Source organism: Macrotis lagotis, chromosome 3 (genome assembly GCF_037893015.1).
Source record: "Macrotis lagotis isolate mMagLag1 chromosome 3, bilby.v1.9.chrom.fasta, whole genome shotgun sequence".
NCBI lineage: Eukaryota > Metazoa > Chordata > Mammalia > Peramelemorphia > Peramelidae > Macrotis > Macrotis lagotis.
Window position 1 is genome coordinate 282220132 of NC_133660.1, and position 24536 is coordinate 282244667.

The 24536-nt window shown below is 40.1% G+C and overlaps 1 protein-coding gene and 1 long non-coding RNA gene across 5 annotated transcripts in view; one reads left to right on the forward strand and one right to left on the reverse strand.

The window, feature by feature from the left end:
- The window catches only part of TOP6BL (TOP6B like initiator of meiotic double strand breaks), an 82036-nt gene that overhangs the window by 54622 nt on the left and 2878 nt on the right, over positions 1-24536 (reverse strand). For 2 of the 3 annotated variants that reach the window (XR_012477257.1, XM_074230971.1), the window contains exon 3: positions 22721-22774. Coding sequence is in view for 1 of the 3 variants with exons in the window: in XM_074230971.1 (XP_074087072.1) it covers positions 22721-22774 (54 nt within the window). In the remaining 2 variants the exon portion in view is untranslated. Of the gene's footprint in view, positions 1-768; positions 989-22720; positions 22775-24536 lie in introns of those variants that run through there. The other variant, XR_012477258.1, reaches the window with a different exon arrangement.
- Positions 709-24526, forward strand: LOC141518710 (uncharacterized). Of its 2 annotated transcripts, none has more exons than XR_012477259.1 (4): positions 709-938; positions 21272-21390; positions 22442-22504; positions 23392-24526. It is a non-coding gene; the product is annotated as an uncharacterized LOC141518710 (long non-coding RNA). The 2 variants fall into 2 exon arrangements; XR_012477260.1 differs by having other exon boundaries at positions 24361-24526.

Below are 24536 nucleotides of genomic sequence, written 5' to 3' on the forward strand. Positions count from 1 at the left end.
AAATTGTTTACATTTTAAAAATTTCATTAAACTATCTAGTTTGGCTCTAAATTTCCCCAAAACAGAATCTCTTTGTTTTCAAGAACACCATATCAGCAAGGTTGTTTTTTTTTTTAATAAGGAAAACAAGGAGACTCTTTGAATACAAACCAATTTCAGTTAGGATAAAGAGAAAATATAAAAATTCTGGACTTTGTAGCCAATGTACAGGCTACTTTGCCTTCTCTAGAATAAAGACCTGTCAGGGACATGCGAGGCATTCAAATGACCCTCCCAATAGTTGTCTACTTCTCAAGAAAGCTCTTAGCCAAGCAGAGAGGGGAGATGGCTGGATTTAAAGACAAGTACTTGGAGCTGAATATTGACTCTGCCATGTCCTGACTACCTGTGTTACCCTGAGCCTCAATTTCCTCATCTGTAAAACAAGATAAAATGACCTCCCCATTCCTTCTAGCTCTAAACAGATGTGACTCCAATCCCTTACAATGGATTCTAGTGTCACCCTGGGAACACTGAAAAAGAGAAAGAGAAAAGAACTATTCAGGACCACTCATCCCCCAACCTATTCATTTATTCCCATGCATCCCAGAGAGTTGTAGGTTTATGCATTCTTGCTTCAACTTGAATAACATGATAACATTTCAACAACAGCTACTTGGAGATGAAACCATTATGATGTCATGCCCAGAAAATTATAATCTGCCCAATGACAAAAGTACTTCTAAAACTTCATTTCAGAAGCCTGACTCAGGGCCAACGCCTGATTACCTGGCAGGCCTGGTTAGTTCCCAAGATGCAGCTCCCAAGAGCCATGTGGTCTTCCTTGGGCTGACCCTCTGTCCCTCAAATAATACAGCAAGTCATCGCATTGTGTCAGCACAAAGACCAGCGACTTCTGTTCCTCTGGGAGAAGGGACTGGCTGAAGATCACAAAGCAGGTTGGTCAGCTCTGGGGGTTGATGGCACTGACCCAGTAGGCTAATTACTGTCCTTACACTCATGCATCCATTCTACAGAGTAAAATCAGCCTAGATATGCATCAGAGGAGAAGAAAGGAGCCAGGATAGTTTAACCCAATGGGCGGGAACCTTTTGAAGAAGTCTGCCAGCTCAGCATTCTTTCATTGCCTTCCAGGGTGGGGTAGAGGGAGGGTCCCAAGGGTTGGCAGAAGCTCTCTCAGGAGTCAGAAAGGGCCAGAGACAACAGCTGGGAAGCTGCAGGGTTGTCCTGGCCAAGCAGGAAAGCCCAGGGGCACGATCCCCACAGCAGATGCCTGCCAGTGCCGCCCTTTGTGGGAACAAATGGTTGGGGTGGGGCAAGGGGCAGGTGCTCCTTCTCCAAGCATGTTCTATTAACTTCTATATGGCTTCTATGATTTGCACAACAGTACACGAGCACACACTTGCATGCATTACACACACACACACACACACACACACACACACACACCCTCAGACATTTCATAGGTTGCCAACTCCAGGGCAGGTGCCTTAGCTCTAATTCATATTTATAGTCCATAATACTATTGTGCTATTTGTTTTAAATCTATTGTGTTTGTGGCATCACCTGCTGGATCATATGCCTTCTGAGGGCAAGGACTCTCTTATATCATCTTTCTTGTAGCTGAGGCATGTAGTTAATACTATGTTATTAGTACATAGTAAGTGGTCATACTTGGATGCTGAATTTGGTCACCGTGCAATAGTGTTGAATGTTAAGGCGAGAGGTAACAAAGGAGTCTCCTCAAGGGGCCAACACTGATTGAGTACCTGCTATAGGCAAGGTTCTGGGAATACAATGATGAATAAGAAATGATCCCTGTCTGACCTCAAGGGGCTCAGTCTGGTAATAAAGGAGAAAGTCTGGTCCATAAACAACTTTAGTGAAAAAGATAAATTAGCAGGACTAGAAGACCTCCTTTCCCACAAGACTTCAGCAGGCTTCCAAGGACTGGGTGGGGGAGGACTACAATACAAAATGGCCAAGTCACATGTTTTTGTCTTTCTTTGTATTCCCAGCATTTAGTACAGTAATTGGTAGATTGTGAGTACTTAATAAATGCGTGTTGACTGACAGTTGCTTGGTCATTCCAGTTGACCCCACTGGGGGTTTTCTTGGCAGAGAAACTGGAGTGGTGGGCCATTTCCCTCTTCACTCATTTTACAGATAAGAAACCTGAAGTGGAAAGAGATTAAAGTGACCTGCCCAAGTTCACACAGCTTGAACCCCAATCAGGAGTTTGTTAGTGGACACAGGAAAGGTGGGTAGTTTGGCCATGGTTCAAGGACAAGAGAGAAGGGAACATACAGGAAGCAGTCTAGTTGTGGCCCCCCAAATCCTAGAGCCACAGTGTGGCCCTGATGCTTCTGAGAGAAAGGGGAGAGGCTTCAACCATTCTCCAATTTATTGATTCCAAAAAGGGCTTTTTTTTTACTTACACTTTATTTCATTTCCCCCTAGTTATATGTAAAAACAAGTTTAACATTTATTTTTTTAAACACAAGGTTCGAAATCTCTCCCTTCTTTCTACCCCACTCCCCCTCATTGAGAAAGCAAGTTACTTGATATGTTAAAAATGTGTAGTTGGGGCGGCTAGGTGGCACAGTAAACAGAGCACTGCCCCTGGAGTCAGGAGGATCTGAGTTCAAATCCGACCTCAGAAACTTAATAATTACCTAGCTGTGTGGCCTTGGGCAAGCTACTTAACCTCAATTGCCTTGCAAAAACCTAAAAAAAAAATGTGCAGTCACACAAAACATTACCATAATAGTAATATTGTGAAAGTAAATATAGTGCCCCTCCCCTAAAAAAAATTCAAGAAAAATAAAGTAAAAAAATATAATACTTCAATCTGTATTGAGATATCATCAGCTATTTGGGGATGGATTGCATTCTTTATCATGAGTCCTTCAGAGTTGTCTTGGATCCCAGCATTGCTTAGAAAAGGTGGGTCATTCACAGCTGATCATCCTACAATATTGCTGTCACTTTGTAAATAGTCAATTTCCCATGGTATCTGTTCATGTAAGACTTTCCAGACTTTTCTGAAAGCATCCTACTCATCATTTCTTATAACGGAATAGTATTCAATTGTAATCACATACCACAAATTGTTCAGCCATTCCCAAATTGATGGGCATCCTCTCAATTTCCAGTTCCTTGCCACCAGAAAAGAGCTGCTGTAAATATTCTTATACATATAGGTCCTTTTCCTTCCTATTTTTCATCTCTTTTTACCTCTTTTCATCTCTGGTGGTGGCATTGCTAGGTCAAAGGGCAGACATGATTTTATAGTCCTTTGGGCAGAGTTCCAAATAGCTCTACAGAACTGTTGAATCCTTTAACAACTCCTCCAACAGTGCATTAGTATCTCATTTTTCCTACAGCCCTTCCAATATCTGTCATGTTCTCTTTCTGTCCTATTAGCCAATCCAATAAGTATAGCGTAGTTCCTCAGAATTGTTCTAATTTGCATTTCTCCAATCAATAGTGAGCTAGGACTTTTTAATATGACCATAAGATAGTACTGATAACCTTATCTGAAAACTGTTCATATCTTTTGATCATTTATCAATTGGGGAATGGCTCTTATTTTTTACAAATTTGACTCATTTCTCTATGTTTGAGAAATGAAGTCTTTATCAGAGAAACTTTGTTTCAATATTTTCCCCCCAGTTACTATTGCTATTTCCCTCCAGCCTATTACCCCACCCCCATTATTCTATTTTTCCTCATCTTTCATCCTGTCCCTCCTCAAAAGTGTTTTGCATCTGACTACCCCCTCCCACAATCTTCCCTCCTTTCTATCACCTCCCCCTTCACCCCTTCAAACCCCCACCCACCCATTTCTCCCCTCCTCCCCCCTCCTATTTTTCTCTAGCATATGAGATTTCTATACTCAATTGAGTGTTTATTGAGTTTAGGTTATTCCCTCTCTGAGCTAAATAGAAGGGTTTTTAACATAGTATTTATTGATTACAAATGCATGGAAGCTTTGATGAGATAAACATTACATCTTTATTTTAACAGAACTGATTTCCTTGGTGATACCATGTATTTTATTTTATAAAACATAGTTTGAAAAGGGATACCTAGGTTTCACTAGACTTAACCTGAAGACTCCCCAAGAAAACCCAAGCCAAAACACTTTTGGAGGCAGACAGGAGTGCATCTAACAGATAGGCATTTACTTTGGGGCTGGTCTGGAAGCCCAGGGTTTAACATCAGAGAAAACTGCATACATTTGCAGAGACAAAGAAAAAGGCTTCAGGGGTGGCTAGGTGGCATAGTGGATAAAGCACCGGCCTTGGAGTCAGGAGTACCTAGGTTCAAATCTGGTCTCAGACACTTAATAATGACCTAGCTGTGTGGCCTTGGGCAAGCCACTTAACCCCGTTTGCCTTGCAAAAACCTTAAAAAAAAAAGGCTTCACTATTTAGACTGCTGCCTTGTTATGTCTGGTTAGGAAAATATCAGTGAAGGCTGTGAGAAGGAACCAAAACATTCCCCAGAGCTCAGGGATCTCTCCTGTGATGAGCCACTTAGTCCCAGAGAGTACATGTGAATTCCCCCAGAGTTGGCAGAACATATTGGAACCATGGCTGCAGGAAAAATAAATCTATGACTATAGACATTCTTCCAGGAGAGGGAAAGGGATGTGGGTCTAGGGTCTAGGCTTCCCACTCTGAGGACAGCACCCACAGAACAGCATCACCCCCTCCAGTGGCTATAATCTCTGGAAGTAAATATAAACTGTTCTATTTGGTATTTTAAACTCTTTCCAAGTGAGCTCCCTCCACACACTTGAGGACCCAGTCATTGCAACCCACATGTAGCTTCCCACTCCTCCCACACAACTCCTGACTTGTCTTTAGCCTGGCAGTACCTTCCCCACCCCTGCTACCATTCAAGACTCTACCCCAATCCCATCTTTTACAGGAAGTTTTTCCTGGACCCCCCACACACCCGAGTCTGGGGTTACAATATTCTCCTTAAAAAAACAAAGTCCAGGGGCAGCTAGGTGGCACAGTGGATAAAGCACCATCCCTGAAGTCAGGAGTCCCTGAGTTCAAATCCAACCTCAGACACTTAATAATTACCTAGCTTGTGTGATCTTGGACAAGCCACTTAACCCCATTTCCTTAAATAAATTTTTTTTAAATTTAAAGAGCAAGGTCCTACAAGGTCTGGGCCTTGTGGTTTAGTACAAGTACACAGTAATGGATAAGTCCTGGACATGTGATTTCCCTGATACACGAGTCCCAAATGAGGAAATTTCCTTTACCAATGAAAGTTGATGCCTTCTTTGAAACTTTTAGTCTTCAAATTTCCTTGATTATCAGGGTTCTACTAACAGGACATGTCAGAAGCCAGACTGGAGGCCAGGTCTTCCTAAGTCCAAAGACAGCTCTCTAATAGCTCCTTTGTACACAGCACGCAGTAAACACTTAATAAGTGCTTGTCATTTGATTGACTGTGGCCTGGACAGTCACATAATGTGTTCCAGAATCGGCCATTCAGGGGCCTAGTGGATAACATGCTTGGCTTGGAATCAGGGGTACCCAAGTCTAGTCTCAGATGCTAGGAACTATGTGATCTAGGGGAGTCGCTTAATCTCCCACCTGTAAATGAGCATAATGATAGCACACACCTGCAGGGCAATTGTGAAGACTGGATAATAAGCTCATAATCATAAAGCAACTGGAGCATGGTGTACACTCTGTAAACATTAGCCAGCATCATTGTCATCAAAGTTATCACTGCTTATGTGACCCTAGGTAGTTCATCTCACCACTATCTGCCTCAGTTTCCTCACAGGACTATTGAGAGTATCACATGAGCTGATACTTGTAAAGTCATTGGGCCAATATCTACTAGGCACATCATAGGTCCCCTTCCCTCCATCATTTACTAGCCTCAGTAAATGGAGATGAAGGTAACTAGAATAAAGGTCACAGACCTGGCCTTTCTGCTGAGATTCAAAGGTGCCCCTGCAAGTGAGGGTCATGTTATGGAGGCCTGGGCTGCACCTGTGTGGCCTGGGCAAGGTCCATCAAAGTTCAGAAGATTTGCTGGAAAGTGGGTGCTGTGGCCCTATTCCCTGGGGCCTGGTGTGTGTTGAGGTGGTGGTAGGAGGCAGTAAGCCCAATCTAGGTCTTTGGGTAAAATGAGGCCAGGGCATGTTCAAGAAACCCTGAACCCTCTGATGCTCCCATCGCAGGGGAGCTAATGAAGCAATGAATGACCTTAGACTGCCACCAAGAACCATCTTGGGTGTCTGTAGACAACCAGCCCTTGGACTAAGTGAAGGAATCTGCTCAGTGTGCCCCTGGACACCAGGAGCAAGGTAATCAGTGCTGGAATCACAGCCACCACCACATCAACCATCACAGTGAACATTTACATAGTACTTGCCAGGTGCTGGACAATGTGTTAAGCTTTTTCATGGATTCTCACAGCAACTCTGTAAAGAGGCACTGTTGTTATTCACATTTTAAAGATGAGGAAAGCAAGGCAAATAGAGATGAAGGGACTTGCCCGGGATCTCACAGCAAGTGGGATTGGATCTTCCTGTTTCCAGGCCTGGTAGTCTCTTCTCAGAGCCATCTGGCTGCCCTGCCCTGCAAGAAACACTGGAGCAGAAAGAGAGTCCAGAGGACGCTGGACAAGTCTTGGGTCCAGGATAGGCACCATTGTGCTGCTCCGTTGCCCACTACATAGCTCAGGATCACAGATCCAGGGTAGAAAGGAGTGATCATAAGAGTGAATGGGGCCAAGATTAACAGAAGAGTAAATAAAATAATTAAATATTCCCATTTGAGAAAAAGAAACCATCAATAAACTCCATAAGAAAAAGTCACCAGGTCCAGATGGTTTTACAAGTGAACTCTACCAAACATTTAAGGAACAATTAATTCCAATTCTGTATAAACTATTTTTAAAAAATAGGAGAAGGAGTTTTGCCAAATTCCTATTATGACACCAATATGGTGCTGATACCTAAACCAGGAAGAACCAAAACAAAAATAATTATAAACCAATGAACTCCTAATGAACATTGAAGCAAAAATCTTACATAAAATTTTAACAAAGTTATTACTAGGATGATAAATACCCCATGATCAGGTAGAATTTATACCAGGTAAGCTGGAATGGTTCAATATTAGAAAAACACTTAACATAATTGAACACATCAATAACAAAACCAATCGGAAATCATATGATTATCTCAATAGATGCTGAAAAAAGCCTTTGGCAAAATGCATCTAAATGAAATTTTCTTTAAAATAATAAGCAATATCTAACACCATCAATAAATATTAAATATAATAGGTATAAACTAGGAGCATTTCCAATAAGATCAGGGGTGAAACAAGGATACCCATTATCACCATGACTATTGAATATAGTATTAGAAATGCTAGATGTAGAAAAAGAGAAGAAAAAGAAATTGATGGAATCAGAATTGGCAATGAGGAAACAAAACTTTCACTCTTTGCAGATGACATGATGGAATACTTAGAGAATCCAAGAAAATCATTTAAAAGTATACCTGAAACAATGAACAATTCAGCAGAGCAGTAGGATATAAAATAAGCTCACATAAATCATCAGCCTTTCTGCTAAGCTCCAGGGCAAGAGAGAGAAAAGGAGAGATTCTATTTAAACTAACCACAGACAAGGTAAAATAATTGGAAATCTACTTCTGAAGCAAACCTAGAAACTGTATGAATACAATTGTAAGACACTTTTCAAATAAAATAAAAAGTCAGATCTAAACAATTGGAAAAATGTCAATTGCTCATGGTTAAGCAGAGCTATTATAATAAAAATGACAATTCTACCCAAATTAAATTACTTGTTTAGTGCCATATCAATCAAACTAGCAAATAACTATTTTATCAAGCTAGAAAAAATAGTAACAAAATTCATCTGGAGCAACAAAAGGGAACTGATGAAAAAAAATGTAAAGAAAGGTAGCTTTGCCCTATCAGATCTAAAACTATTCTATAATGCAAGTAGTTATCAAAACTGCCTGGAATTGGTTAAGAAATAGAATAATGAACCAAAGCATGAGGATAGGTACAAAAGAAACAGTAGGAAATGACTGTAGTCATCTATTGTTTGACAAACTCAAAGACATTACCTTCTGAGAGAACTCACTAGTCAACAAAAATTGTTGGGAAAACTGGAAAATGGTATGGCAAAAACTAGGCAGAGACCCACATCTCACACTCTAATACCAAAATAAGGTCAAAATGGGTCCAAAATTTAGACATAAAGAGTGATACCATAGATCAATTAACAGATCAAGAAATACTCTGTCAGATTTTATGGAAAGGGGAGAAATTTATGACCGAACAAGAATTGGAGTACATTATAAATTGCAAAATGGATGATTTTTGACCATATTAAAGTTAAAAAGCATTAATAAAACCAATGCTACCAAGATTAGAAGGAAAAACAGAAAGCTGGGAAGTAATTTTCACAACTAGGGGTTCTGATAAAGGTCTCATTTCTTAAATATATGGAAAACTGAATCAAATTTATAAGGATACAAGTCATTCCCCAATTGATAAATGGTCAAAGGATATGAACAGGCAGTTTTCAAACAAAGAAATTAAAGCTATATGTAATCACATGAAAAAATGCTCCAAATCATTACTGATCAGAGGGATGCAAATTAAAACAACTATGAGGTACCACCTGTCAAGTATCAGATTGGCTAAGATGACAAAAAAGGGGAAATGATCTATGTTGGAGAGGTTGTGAGAGGATTGGAACATGAATGCATTGTTGGTGAGGCTGTGAACTGATCAACCATTCTGGAAAATAATATGAAAATATACCCAAAGAGTAATAAAACTGATCATATCCTTTGACCCAGCAATATCAATACTAGACATAGGCATAGAAGAAATCATAAAAAAATGGGGAAAGTCCCACATATTCAAGCAGCCCTGTTTTAGTGGGAAAGTCCCACATATTCAAGCAGCCCTGTTTTAGTGGCAAAGAATTAGAAACTGAGGGTATGCCTATCAATGGGAAATGGTTGAACAAGTTATTGTATGTGAATGTTATGGAGTACTATTGTTCTATAAGAAATCATGAATGGGGGCAGCTAGGTGGCCCAGTGGATAAAGCACCGGCCCTGGAGTCAGGAGTACCTGGGTTCAAATCCGATCTCAGACACTTAATAATTACCTAGCTGTGTGGCCTTGGGCAAGCCACTTAACCCCATTTGCCTTGCAAAAACCTAAAAAAAAATCATAAATGGTTGAACTTTAGAGAAGCATGGAACAAATTACAGGAACTGATGTTGAGCAAAGGGAGTAGAACCAAGAGAACACTGTACACATTAAGAACAACACTGTGGGGACAGTTAGGTGGCACAGTGGATAGAGCACCAGTCCTGGAGTCAGGAGGATCTTATTTCAAATCCAGCCTCAGACATTTAATAATTAACTAGCTGAGTGACCTTGGGAAAGTCACTTAATCTCATTGCCTTGCAAAAACAACAGCAACAACATTGTGAGTTGATCAACTTTGATGGATGCAGCTCCTCTCAGAAGTTCAGAAAGCTAGGACAACCCTGGGAGACCTGTTAAGGGCAATGCTATATACATCCAGATAAAGAAAAAGAACACACATACACAAACATCACAGAATCTAAATGAAGACTGTTCACTTTTTAAAATTTTCTCTTATATTTTTTCTATATCATGGTTTCTTTTCTTTTAGACCTAATCCTTCATACTGAAAATGACTAATCTGTAAATATGTTAAGCACAAATATATATGTATATATATATATATACACATATATATATATATATGTACAATGTTCACTGCTGAGGGGAGGGAGGTGGGAAGGGAGGGTGAAGGAAATTATGTAACTTCTAAATATGCATATGCATGCTGATGAATACTGAAAAACTTACATAACATGTGATTAGAAAAATAAAATAACAATTAGAAAAAATAAATAAAAATAAAAAACATAACATAGGTTTAAAAAAGAAGAGAGAGAGAGAGAGAGAGAGAGGTGAATGGGCCCTCGCCTTAAAGTGAGCAATAGGCTATGGAAACCAGTGCATGGCCCAGAGCCCCAGAGCAGAGGGGAGGCTCTGTTCTAGTCCTTAGCCCAGCACATTAGACCACAGGGGAAGGACCAGAGCAGAAGTCCCAGACTAAGTTGGAGACGGCTGTTCAGTTGCTGTGAACTGGGCTAACAGTGGCTGAATCCAGCCATGGTTTACAGAGAATGAAAAACAAGGATGAACCAACTGACTCAAGCCTGAATCAAAAACTTGCAGAACTCAGGCCAGGAGGGCCATGAATGGACCGCCCTCCCCACCAGATCTCACTTCTTTGGGGGTACTAAAGCTTGTGGGCCCCAGTCTGAGATGTGAAAGCAACAGAAGAACATCAGAAAACAGAGATCCAAGGGGCAGCTAGGTGGAGAAGTGAATAGAGCACCAGTCCTGGAGTCAGGAGTACCTGAGTTCAAATCCTGCCTCAGACACTTAATAATTACCTTAGCTGTGTGGTCTTGGGCAAGCCTCTTAACTCTATTTCCTTACAAAAAAAAAAGAAAAGAAAACAGAGGTCCAGGCCAGAAATTCACCCAGAAGTAAGCAGACACCAACACTGATAATGAGTTCAAAATCAAGCAGATTGGAAGAATATAAAAAACTAAAAAAGAGTCCCACTCTAAAGAAGCCTCATGGTAACAGAGAGGCTCAAAAGACAGAGGAATCTACAAGCAAACATCAAAGAAAAATGAAATTTGGACACAATACCTAGAAAAGTCAAAGTAAGAAGTAAAATCTTTCAAAAACTGCTAAAGGGGCAGTTAGGCGGCGCAGTGGATAGAGCACTGGTCATGGAGTCAGAAGGACCTGAGTTCAGGTCCAGCCTCAGACACTTAATAATGACCTAGCTGTGTGGCTTTGGGCAAGCCACTTAACCCCGTTGCCTTGCAAAAATCTAAAATAAAATAAAATGAAAAATAAAAAATAAAATTAAAATAAAAGTGCTAAAAAATGATGCTAAAATCAAATCAGAGCAGTAGAGGAAAAATGGGGAAAGAGAGAACTAGGGAAGAAAGATATGAAAAGAGAATTAAGAGCTTGGAAAAAGATATATACTGAAGGAAAAATCTCCCTGAAAATCAGAATTGGGCAAATGGAAGTCAATGATTCCATGAAGAATCAAGAAATAATAAAACAAAGTCAAAAGAGTAAAATAATAGAAAAAAGTGTGAAACACCTCAGGAAAAACAAATGCCTTGGAAAATAGACTGAGGAGAGATAACTTAAAAATCATTGGATTACCTGAATGCCATGAATTTTATTTTATTTTTTGCAGGGCAATGGGGTTAAGTGGCTTGCTCAAGGTTGCAAAGCTAGGCAATTAAGTGTCTGAGACCAGATTTGAACTCAGGGACTCCTGACTCCAGGGTCAGTGCTCTATCCACTGTGCCACCTAGCCGCCCCAATGCCATGAATTTTAAAAGAATTTAGACATAATATTCATCATTTAAAAAATTTTTTAAGTGTACTTCATTAAATATTTCCCAGTTATATATGAACAATTTTTAACACATGTTTGAGATTCAAATTCTGCCCTTCCCTCTTGCTTCTCCTTGAGAAGATAAGTAATATGATATCAATTATACATATGAAGCTAGACATAATATTCCAAGAAATTATAGAAGAAAATAATCACCCAGGTATCTTGGAGCCATAGGATAAAGAAGAAATTGAAAGAATTCACTAGTCATTTCCTAAAAGAAGCCCTAAAATGAAAACTCCCTTGAACATTATAGCAAAAATCCATACTTCTAAATCAAGGAAAAAACTCTCGAAGTCAGAAGAAAAGAATTCAAATGCTAAGGAGACATAGTCAGGATTCCACAAGATTTAATAATCATTATTTTAAAGAAATGAAAAACTTGCAATAGTATATTACAGAAGGAAAAGACTTACAACCAAGAATACCTTATCCAGCAAAGGTGAATAGAAATAGACTTTTGATGGAATAGAGAACTTCCAAACATTCTTGATGAAAAGATCAGAGCTGAGGAGAAAATTTGACATACAAACATAGAAGTCAAGAAAGACATAAAAAGATAGACAAGTGAGCAATCTAAGGAATTGAAACAGGTTAAACTGTTGACATTCTTATGTGAGATGATCTATGAAGCTTTTCGGAACTCTATCATCACTAACGATCATGGATAGAGTCTAATTATAAAAAGGATCTAGGAGTGATTCTGTTATATTCTGATGATCTCTAAAGAAGAATAGAAAAGGCAAGGAAGAGAACATTGCAATAATTAATATAGATTATAATTATATCATAATTAATTTAGATTATAATTCCTTTGGATATGTAAGAGATTGAGCCTTATAGGTAAACAGAATGTTTTTACTACCTGGTTCCCCCTTCTGCAATGTGGCAGCTAGATGATACAAGAGACTGAGCATTGAATTTGAAGTCAGAAAGACTTAAGTGTGAATCCTGCCTCAGATACTTACTAACTAGATGAACCTCTGCAAGATCCTTGACCTCTCAGTCTCTGGTCTCCTGATCTATAAAATGAAGTTAATATATCATAGGTTTGAGGATCAAGAGAGATAATACTTAAACCTTAAATAGACTTTTATTTATGTCATTATTGTTGTTATTGTTATTTAAATTGATTTACTTTAATTAAATGCTTTTGCATTCCATTTATAGATCTCTTATAAGGTCTAGAAAAAGAAGTTGGATAAGATGTGCTCTAAGGCCATAAGTGGCATGAATAATTATACCAAACCACAAAAAAGATCTCTGGGTGGGTATTAGAGAAGTTGTTTTCTTTTAAAAAAAAAACACTATAGAAAGTCCAACCTAATTTTTAAACTAAATTGAAAGGATTGGGAAATGAGGAATATTTGAATTAAGCTTTAGAGGATTAGTTGATTTTTGATTTGGAGAGAATGGAGGAGGGGAGGAAGACATTAGAAAGGACACAGAGTAGGAAAGAAACAAGTAAACCAGGTTAACTGGAACATATAGTACTTGCAGTAGAGAATGGGATAAACAAGAAAGGAATGTTGAGGCCAGGCTAAGGATTTATTCTATGAGCAATCTATTCTAAGATAAAGTCAATGGGCGGCTAGGTGGGTCATAAAGCACTGGACCTGGAATAAGAAAAAACTCATCTTCATGAGTTCGAATTCAGCTTCAGACACTGACTAGCTGTATGACCTTGTATAAGTAATTTTACCCTATTTACCTCAGTTTCCTCAACTGTAAAATGAGTTGAAGAAAATGGCAAACCACTCTAGTATCCCTCCCAAGAAAACCCCTTATGAGGTCACAAAGAGATGGATACAATTGATAGATCTAAAAAATGACCAATGGGGAATATCTGAAGGGTTTTTCCTCAAGCCTAAGAATGATGATGTGGACTGTGATTTAGGGGAGTTAATGTTGGCCACATTAGGCCACATCACATGGTTGGCTCCGAAGCAGGGGAACTCAGGATATAGAGAACTCAGAAATAAATCTTTTTTTCTGTATTCTAAAAGTGTCCTCTATTCTGTATCGGCTCCTGTAAACCCCATTTCCTGAGCCACTCTGGACTTTAAAGTAGCCTGCCCCTGGGCACTCCCTTGGGGCAGTAGCATGCCCTTAACAGTCAGGTATTTGCCACTCCTTAAGGACTGCCCTTGTGGTAAAAGCTGTAGACTTAGCGCTCCTGCCCCAGGTGTTAGCCATTCCTTAAATGCCCTCCCTCCTCCCACCACAGAAATGTATTTAAAGAAGGCCCAACCCTCTAGTCCTCTTTTTTCCTATGTGACTAGGCCAGGCAGTTGCTGCCTGGTTTCTTTTCCCCTTTCTCTCTCCAGACTGGACCCATGGGGTCCCAGTTCCATGAGGCTGGATCCATGTTGATCCCAGTCATCCTTTATCTGTAGCTGCCTCCTTCCCTTTCTGAACTGTCTTTGCTATTCTCTCCCAGCTGTCTCTTCTTTGCATAATCTATTCAAAAACTCACTTTCTTTAACCTAACTTGTGCCTTACCATCTTCTTAAAAACTCACTTTCTTTACCTTGTTAAAGAACCTATTGTGCCTTAAATCTTAAAAGATCATTTTCTTTCTCTTATTAAAGAACCTAATTTGTGCCTTACTATCTTCTTAAAAACTCATTTACTTTTTTATCTTTGCAAGACAATGGGGTTAAATGACTTCCTCAAGGTAATTATTAAGCATCCACTGCACCACCTAGCCACCCCAAAATCTCATTTTCTTTAACCTAACTGTACTTTACTATCTTCTTTCCCAGCTTGTATCTGTCTCTTTTTGCTTCATCTTACTATCTTTTCAGAAACTCACCTTCATTAACTTAAGAATCTATGTGACTGCTCTCTCTCATTAGGGATCAGCGGTCTCTCTCCCTCTAGCTTACAGCAATACTGAAATTCACTATCTTATTGCTTCTCCAAAGAACCTAACTTGTGGACTTGTTGAGGTATCTTGTAAGTTTTCAGGGACCCTGTGAATCAATGTCTAAGCCTTTCTTACCTCCCTGAGTCAAAGTTTGGTGATTTTTTTTTCACCCAAAACAGGCCACAGCGTTCCCTCTCAGATAGTCCCATCCCATTTGCTCCATACTCTGGCAGCAGTCCTTCCTTACTGAAGAGGCCCAAAACAACTTCACTATGTTAGAGACAAGTTAGTGTGTCCAACAGTAGCTGCCAGACTGATGTCAGCTCAGAATGCTCTGCCACAGGCCGGGCACAAACAGTCCAGGTGAACACCTGGGACTGCTTCTCTATACTTACACATCTCACATATCCTCTGAGCTGCTTCAATTCTGCCTTGCTTCTGAGGAGGGCACACCATGCTGTGCCAGAGTGTCTCAGGCTGCATAATCAATGCCAAAGTCTTTAAGAGTACCACTTTTTCTGACCCTGTGAGTACTTGACCTGTGTGAGTTCTCCATAAAGTCTTTTTGACAAGCATACATTTGGCACTTAAAGCAATATGGGCAGCCTATTGTAGTTGTGCTTTCTTTGTTGACTTTTGAAAACTTGACAGTTTAGCTCCCAAAAGAATCTTTTCTTTTTTAAATTTAAGGCAATGGGATTAAGTGACTTGCCCAAGGTCACACAGCTAGGCAATTAAGTGTCTGAGGTTGGATTTGAACTCAGGTCCTCCTGACTCTAGAACTGGTGCTCTATCCAATGTGCCTCCTAGCTGCCCCCCCCCCAAAAAAGAATCTTAATATCTGACAGCTTAACCTGCCAGGTGATCTTCAGAATCCTCCCAAGACAATTTAAATGAAAGCAATTCAGTTTCTTGGCCTGGCATTGGTGGACTGTCCAGGTTTCACAGGCATCTATCTAGCCATGAGGTCAGCACAATGGCTCTGTAGACCTTCAATTTGGTGGTCAGTCTAGCTTTCTTTCAGAGCCACCCAAACACTGAGCTCTGGCAATGTGTGTCTCAACCTCATTGTCAATGTGTACCTCCTTGGAAAAGACACTGCTGAGGTAAGTGAACTTGTCCACGGTCCTCAAAACTTCTCCATTTGCTGTAATCAATGGTTCCACATCTAGATGGGGTGGAGCTGGCTGATGGAGCACCTGGGTTTTCTTGGTGTTCACTGTAAGACCAAAATGAGCCCAAGCAGCAGAGAATCACTCCAAACTTTGCTGCATCTCAGCTTCAGAGGCTGCATTGAGGGTGCCATCATCTGTAAACACAAGATCCTGCACCAACACTTCCTCCACTTGACCTTGAGGCCATGTTCATCCTCAGTGAAGGTGTTTGATAACATGACTGAAAACATCATGCTAATAAGCATGGGAGTTTCACTTTAATAGTGACCAGGAAATCTCAAGAGCATCATCCACTATCCAGAACCTAGGCAAGTGCACCGTCATGAGACTAATGGACAATACTGATGAACTTCTCCGAGCAACCAAATTGTGACATAATTTCCCATAAGCCTTCATGACTGACAGTAGCAAAGGCGCCTTGGTCAGTTCTACAAACATTGTGTACAGACCTCTGTTCTGCTCCTGGTCTTTCTCTTGGAGTTGTTGGGCAACAAATACTACATCAATTGTTCCTTGACCCTTTCTGAAGTCACTCCAGGCAGGTTCTTAACCATTTACTGACTGACAGAACAGAGTATAGATTAGGCCAGAAACTCAACTTGGGGCAGGGGAAGAGGAATGAATTTAGAATCAGGAGACCTGAAGGTGATTCTTGACTTTTCTAATTACTGCCTGTGTGAGCTCAACCTCACTAAACCTCAGTGGGTCTCTTGGTTACTGGAAATGGAGTAGATGACTACAACAGGGTCCCATCAAGCTGTAAATTCATGATCCTATGCCTTCTAAATGGTCAAAATATAGTAATAATTCAGAGAATAATTTCATAAGAACACAAAACTATGACATACAGTGAGGGCTAAACTTTTCTTCTTAAAAAGAGGTTACCCTCTTTTTAAGTACAGGGGGAGAGACTAAGAGGTGAAACAAGGCCTGGTGACTATAATGCTCTGAGTTCAACTTTATGCTTTGGGGATCAAGGGAAAAGAAGGTCAAGTAGCTTGCACTGAACCCCAAGGATCCTATCATGAAAGTTGTAGAGTGAGAGAGAGAACTGGCATCTGGAAGAATGAGAAAAGGTCAGGGGTTCCCAGGTGCTCGTGATGGGCAATGAAGGCCCTGAGAGCCCCTGAATGTTGTGTGGGGTTGCCTGTGACTTTATGACTTTACCTAGCAAACATACATAAAGTTCCTGACTGGTGGGGGCAGGGAGAGCAATATTAGGAGCAAGGAGTTAGAGAAGGATAAATGGCTGGCTCTAGAGGGCCCAAGTTTGGTAGGAAGGGAAGTAAAGTTAGAAGAAATATGCCACTCACAAGAAGAACAAAGCCTCATGGAAACAAGTGAAGTTAATTAGTTAATAAAGGGAAGATTTGCAGAGTTAGAGAACTTAGACTTAATAGATTTTGGAGCCAGAAAGTCATCTGATCAGCTCTCTGCCTTGTGCTGGGATAGATACAAATTAAATGAGACAAGGTCCCCAGCTTCACGGAACTTACAATCCACAACAAGGGAGAGAAAAGAAGTTACCACAAAGGAATGGTTAAAAGACTGTGAAAATGTGAAGTGAGAGGTTCAAAAACCTCTGCTTCAATTCAAAAAACACAGATTCAACTCCTAGGTGTGAGGCTGCAGTTGGTTCTAGCTACAAGACGGGTTCCAAACATGCCTAAGGAGAAAAAGTCTATAAGGACATTGTCAGGAAACATCTTTCTCCCTGTCTAAAGATAACTGTGAATTAGGTATTAAGTAAAGCCAATGAGGAAAATGTGTCTTAGAAGTCCCTCTGATACCTCAACAAAAGAAGACACTGGGCTGCAGTCAGAACGGCTACTTTAGTCAGGTCATCACCTCTCTTTGCCTCAGTTTCCTGATTTGAAAATCAAACTCACAGAATTGTTAGAAGATTCAAATAAAACCATGACTCTAAAGCGCTCTAAACCAGCAAGCATTACACCACTGGGTCAGCTCTAACTATTCAGGCTAATTCTACTCTGCCACTCAGAAGGGTGTCCATGACTTGAGAGCTATGATCCTGTCCCCTTCAAAACCATCAAACTACCCAAGAGAGAGACTTCCTAGCAAGGGAAATCAAGAGAAGCAGAGTTAAGAGACTAGAGTTGCATCAGGTGACCACAGGTAGGTTGGTGACCTGGCTTCCTGCCAACCAGACAATGACTACTAGGCAATGACTCCTGGGCTGAGACTTTGTGCCAGAGCAGGTGAGAGGCAGGTAGGTGCTTAGTAGGAACGATAGCACATCACTTGCCTTCAGCCAATTTCCAAGGCCTCCAAGAGCCATTGCCCCTGACTGACTACTCCTTTTTTCCCTTCTATTTTCCAACAAAATTCAAAGGGGAGAGGGGGGAGGGAAACAGTTTCTGGTCATTTGTTCTTCTTACCTCAAATCCTTAACACACCTCCAGCAGCAGTTAATTAAGTGAACATGACTGGGATGTAGGTGAGGAGTATAAAGGTGATAAGAAAAGCAAGCCAGTCTTTTGTTTTCTGTTCCAGCTTCTCTGACAGGATGTTCTTTTGAAATCCCCAACATTCAGGCAAATATAATAGCAAGAGAACCCTTTATAAAGCCTCATAAGCTTGAGAGCTGAGTGTGATCCCACAGGATTTAACGGCTGACAGCATCCTAGGAGTCCACAGACCTGGATTCGTCTCTTCATTCCATTAATGACTAGATTATGAAATAAACTACAAGAATGGGGATGACATTTGCTTCTGAGCTACCTCCTAAGAGCAAGACAATGTTTACAAAATGAGCTCCAGGAGGAAAAGAAAGTGCTTGAGAAGTTCACAGATCCTCCCTTGGTAAGAGCAGCAACATCTCAGGCAAAAACAAGCTCTCAGATCCCAGGGTTCAACAGTGGGAGCTTCTCATCCTCTGGTGAGCAGGCCTGAGCCTGTCTAGCCTCTAACCATGCAAATGCACCACTGCTCGTTTCCTTAGCCAACCACAAATTAATGAAATGAAAAACATAACAAAAAGCACTCTTCCCCAGTGGCTATGGGTGGGGTCTAGGGAAAAGAAGGCAAGCAATGAAGAATTCGGATCAGACTCCTACAGCCAGCCTGTAGACACTGCTCAGAGGGGCTAATTAATACAGCCTTGTACACACACACACACACACACACACACACACACACACAAAACAGGAAGGCACACTCTTCTCTGAGTTTGGATGAACTCTTAAAATTTGCTTAGCATTTATTAAAAGAACCAAAAAACCTTCAATAACTAGATTATATCAATAATAATTAATAATGGAATGGAATAAGAAACAAAAGTAGAGATGGGGAAAAACAGGACAATAAAACAAGAAGACAAACAAGTTTAAATATCTAGTCTTACCAAGTAGATATTTGCTATTGTGGATGGCACAGGAGAGGAGACAACATATATACAAAGACAGGACTAAAATATTAAGTCACATTTTTAATTATCATAAAAAATAAACATCTATTTTTCAAAATAGTCATTTCAGTGATGCTCTCCTTGATCTCCTTGCCTCAAGTATTTTGGGAACTCTTGAAATTGCCCTCTGGACAAGTTTGAGACACCAGAGAAAATCATTCGCGTTCTTTTACAGCCATATCTTGCACACATTCCATCACCAGCACCCAATCACTTACATAAATATACAGAGAAAGTTGATTACTATACCAGTGGGATAAATCTTTGAAGTTCTATGTCTTTCTAGCCATTTATCTCATCTTTCTCCCTGTCTCAATTTTCTTTACCAGCATGGTTAGATCAAATTCCTTACTCATTCAAGTGTTCTGCCTGGCCTCAGTTCTATGTAACTCTAAATAAATTAATAGAAATCGACTATACTACTATAGGTAGTTTGCATTTAACAATCTAGTCCCTTCACAGAGGGTCATTTTTCTGGATAGCTAGGTTGCCATGAAATATTCCAAGTCAACAAGTATTTCCTAATTACCCCTAAATGTGATAGAGGACTACAAAGAAAGAAGAGATGGTTCTGGACTTCAAGACCCTTACTCCCAGTTGAGTTTATTCACTTTGTTACTCCCAGGCTCTGGGAGTTTATCAGAGTGAGAGCTCCCAACCCCAAGCCATAGTGCAACTACTCTAATATGACCAGTCTTCTAAGGGAGAAGCTTCTCCAAACTTAGTGGAGGTTCATTCCTGAATGATAATCACCATATCATTCATTCCAGGGAGCCCCAAGTTAAGATCTTTTGGGATGAGTAGCATCTGCCAGAATCTACAAACCAATGAAAGCCCAGGGTCACTAATATACCACGAAATCAATGGAAAATGACCTTAGTAAAGGAGTGGATGATTAAACAACCAGAAAACAATATAAGATAGATTCAATCAGCAAGCATTTATTAAGCCAGTGCCAGATATACAATCAAAAATGAAAAATCTTGCCACCAGGAGATTTAAAATCTATTAAAGGAAATAACATATCCACATGGCCATGCAAAGCATATAGCAAGAAGAATATGAACTTTCCAGCCTGGATACTTGGGAGAACAATAGGGCTGTCAGAAGAAAAAAGCTAAAGCAGGCAGAAAGGCAAGGTGAAGGGCAGATTGAGACCCATGAAGCTTGAGATGAAAGTGAAAGACAATGTAAATTATTCCAGCAGACAGAGGTGTGTGACTGGCATTCTGGAGAGAGGTCAGGACTGGGTTGTGTGTGAGTCAGGGCAAAGAGATCAGAGTCAGAGCCCTGAAAGTGGACCATCTCTCTAAGGGAGAGACAAAGCCACAGACTGGGTCATGGGGAACACCCTTATTTGGGAAGGAGGAGGTCAACTAACAATCATGAAAGATAGGGAACTAGAGGAACAAGAAAACAAGGAAAACATTGTTTCACTGAAATTCATCTTTAGATCAGTAAAATATCCAGGAAACTGACCCTGTAGTCTGTAAGGGAATCTGAGGCTTCTCAAGTCAGAAAAAAAAAATGTAGCTTGACATAACTTTGAAAGACAAAGATGAAGAATGAGACAGATCAGGCAGATCGTTTCCTTTAGAGTCAAAAATGGCTTTCTTAGTCCAGGCCCATTTACAATAAAGGAAAGAACTGTAAGCTTTAGGGAAGACCAAGAAACTTGTTGGTTAATGAATCAGTCCTGGTTTCCTGGTGAAGTTAATTAGACTGAGAAGGATTAATGAATGAGCTATTTTAAAATACTTTTTCATTAAGCATCACAGAAACATAAGTAACAGCACTGATGATGTGAAAAGGAACACTGGCCAGGGTAGGAACTGTGGGGTTCAATAAGTGATGGCATCACAAACCCCATTCCCAAGGATCAGAGAGCAGGCAGAGTGGGAGTAAGAAGTGAGGAAACCTGGGCTCAGGCCAAGAGTTACCGGTGAGACCCCTAGGACATTAGCTAATGTTCACCAAACCCTCAGTACACCATGTCACCTCAGCAATACAGTCATTATATCACCCACTATAATATAACTAGGGGCAACATAAAATAGTACATATGAAATTGCTATGAGCTTTTAAAAATACTCTTTTTTTCAGATACTAGTTATGGGAAATTCCAGATATTTAGGCATAGATTAAATATTGTGGTTATGAGCATGTGCTAGCATAATAAATGGTTTACCTTGTAGTAGTTTGCTGTCTTCTTCCTAAATTCCTAAGGACAAGAATGATGATGATGATGATGAAGATGATGATGATGATGATGATGATAGTGGTGGTAGCATTACCACCCTCTTAAAATCACATGGTTTCACAGCCTTGCAAACCCTTGCACAAATGTGAGTATACAACACTGTGTTTGATCATAGATCTAGGTCCCAAAGGTTATCTAGGCCAAATCCCCTTGTTTTCCAGGTGAGGAAATGCAAACTTATCCTGCTTTTAAAAGGTTCATCCATACTGATATGACTAATAAGGAGAGAAGAAGGCTATGAATGTGGGTCCCTTGGCCTGAATTGACACTCTTTTAATCATCCCACAGTGTCACCTGATCTATTATTTTACTGTCACAATCTTTCAATATTATTTTATTGAGCTGAAAGTAACTTTCAAATATCACCATGACAGGTGTTGTTTGAAGAGGTTGATGTTTTCACATCTCTAAGGCTTTTTTTAAAAACAGGGCACATTTGTGGTGAATGATGAAAGGTTATAACAATGAGACCTACATTAGATTTAGTAGGAGTTAAATAGAAACTGAAATTTTATTGATCTCATAAAATTAGTAAAGCAACCCCATTTAATGAAAAAGTTGATTCTAATAAGCTATATTCTCTTCAAAGATCAAAACTTAAGACTTTGATCAGATGTAATCTCAGATAAGTGTCAGGTAATATATTTAGTTCTTATACCATTCTGTCTCTATAGAGCTATGGAACATCACATGTGCTTTCTAATTTGGCTGGTGGTCAGTTTTGCTGAATTATTTGGGAAGCAGTTCATAATAGTGGACAGAATTTTGCTCTTGGGTGTCCAGGAAATCTAAGTTCAAATCCCATCCCATACACTATGTGGTCTGAAATAACCCTAATCCTAATTTTCTGACCTCAGTTTTCTCAAGACATGGGGGGACATGATGATCTCTAAGGTTTCTTTCATCTATAAATTTAGGATCCCATGACACAACGATTCTTTGTTATTCTTAGTCTCTAAAGAGTGGTAGGAAAAAAGTACACTGAAAAAACCTCTCAGTTCCATCAGCTCTCAGTTTGTTTTCAAAGTAGAACCCAGTGAAATAATGGGATGAAAAAGAAAGACATTCTTAAGGCCATGGGTCATTCATCCTTTGGAATGTAGTGAACAAGAAAAATGCTGCTGTTTTTATTTTAGGTATTGTCTTCTAACAGGCATGACCTCACCATCAACCATTCTGGGAAGGAGATGGGAAGATAGGTGAGTTAACTCTCTGAGCTGTGTCTCTGTGGAGCTCAAACTTGAATTTCACTAGTGTAATTAGTAAGACAGCCCTTATTCACATAAAGACCACAGTCTATTGTCAAGTTGCCATTTCAGGCAATCCTTACCCCACAAAAAATAAAGACAAAAATCAGAGGGATCAGAACCAGAGTCCACTATTAGGGAGAGGTTCATTTGGAGACCATTATTTACCTTTTAGGAACTTCTTGGCCACTAAGTCACCAGGCACGCTTCCTGAAAAAGCAACTGTAAGAAATACACAAAATACACAATGTGTCATCAAAAAGGGAGTTTTGAAACTGGTTCTATTTAAAGCATCAAACTGAATGAACACAAATTAATTATAAATATGAGACACATAATAGCTAGCATTCAAAATGCATTTTAAAGGGCTCACAGGTGAAGGGTTAAATAAAAACCCAAACTCTATGCTGTACTGTGAGGTGTGTACTTCCTACGTACCAGCCACAAACACTGTTCAGAGAGACTACTGTTATGGAACATTGGGCTCAAGTTCAATGCCTTAGTTGCTTCTTTCAGACACTGAACTGAATACAAAAGGGATACAGGAAAACTAATATATAGTCCATCACCAGAGCATTTCTTTCCCAGTACTCTATTCCAGGAGAATATCGAATTCAAGGGTCTGGCCCTTATTTCCAAGTTTATATAGACCTGAAAGGCAACTATTCTATGAGATTATTAAGGGGATAAGTCTTTGTTACATGCTCAAATTTAGGCTTAGACCTAGACATTTAAGGGGGAAAAGTTAGCCAGCTATTGAGTCCTTAAAAGTATTTAGCTAGTAAGGAACAGATTCAGATTCTGTCCCAGTTCTGACTGCAAATCCATTAACTTCACAGGTGTTCTTTGGTGAATAATCCCCAAATAAATCCTCCAAACCCCAAAGGACCTGGGTTGAGGTGATAAGGAAGAGAGTGGAGAAGAGTAAATTCTTGTGTTCTCTCCAATCTCTGTTCTTGCTCAGGCCCCAATTAGATGAGATGGCCTCAGAGGGTCCTTCCAGCTCTGAGATTCTGTCCCTGTGTTATGCTAGCAACCCAATGTGCTCACTGACCTTCAGAAACAAAAATCAAACTCAGCTCCCATCAGCAGACTAGATCTGTTAAAGTTATCCCAGTTTTACCAAGAAAGTAGAAAGAAGTCCTATGCAAGTCCTAATTCTTTGTGGGTGGATCATCCCATTGAGGAAATATTGCAGCTGCTCCCTTTCCTGGACCTTCTGACCATCTCACACAGGCTCCCTAGTCGCTGTTCACACCCTCATCACTTCTCTCTCATCCTTAAGAGAGGGGGCTCAGTCACTCACATTAAACAGTGATGATGTGCCAGGTACTTTGTAATCATGGCTCAGGGTATAAATAAAGGAAAAAACAGTCCCTGGGATCTATCGCTGAAGCCCATTCTCCATTTCAATATTCTGGTCCTGGGACTGTCTGCTATGGCACTATGATTACCAACAGAAGTACTCCTTCCTAAAGCACAAAGGAGTTTAGCCCACGGCTGACTTTCCCTCTACTCCTATCAGATAGCTGAGGAGCAAGCCAAAGAAAGAGTAGTAATGAAATGGTCAGTCTCAAAGAAGATTATTTAAGTGTTTTGAGTCACCAACTGGTCTCCATCTAAGAATGTGGACGGCACAGCAAAGCAGAGGGCAGGAGCCAATGACTTGGAGGGCTCGGTAAACTGCAGGCCTCTGACAAATTTCATAATCTTAGAGATGCTTTCCAAGTTAGCTGAAAGTCAAGATAATCAATGTGTAAATTGCTGATCTCTCAACTCCTCCTCTCTAAAGCTTTCCCTTTTTCTAGAGGCCCTCCGAGCTAAATGACTGAGGAAAGTAGTCTTATCCTGGGAAACACATTTGAATATCCCATCACCAAATATCTACAGGGTAACAATGTCTACAGGGTGGTGGTCCCAGGTCAGGTCTGAATCAAGAAATAATCACAAGCATCTAAAATAAAGAGATGTAACTTGAGGTTGA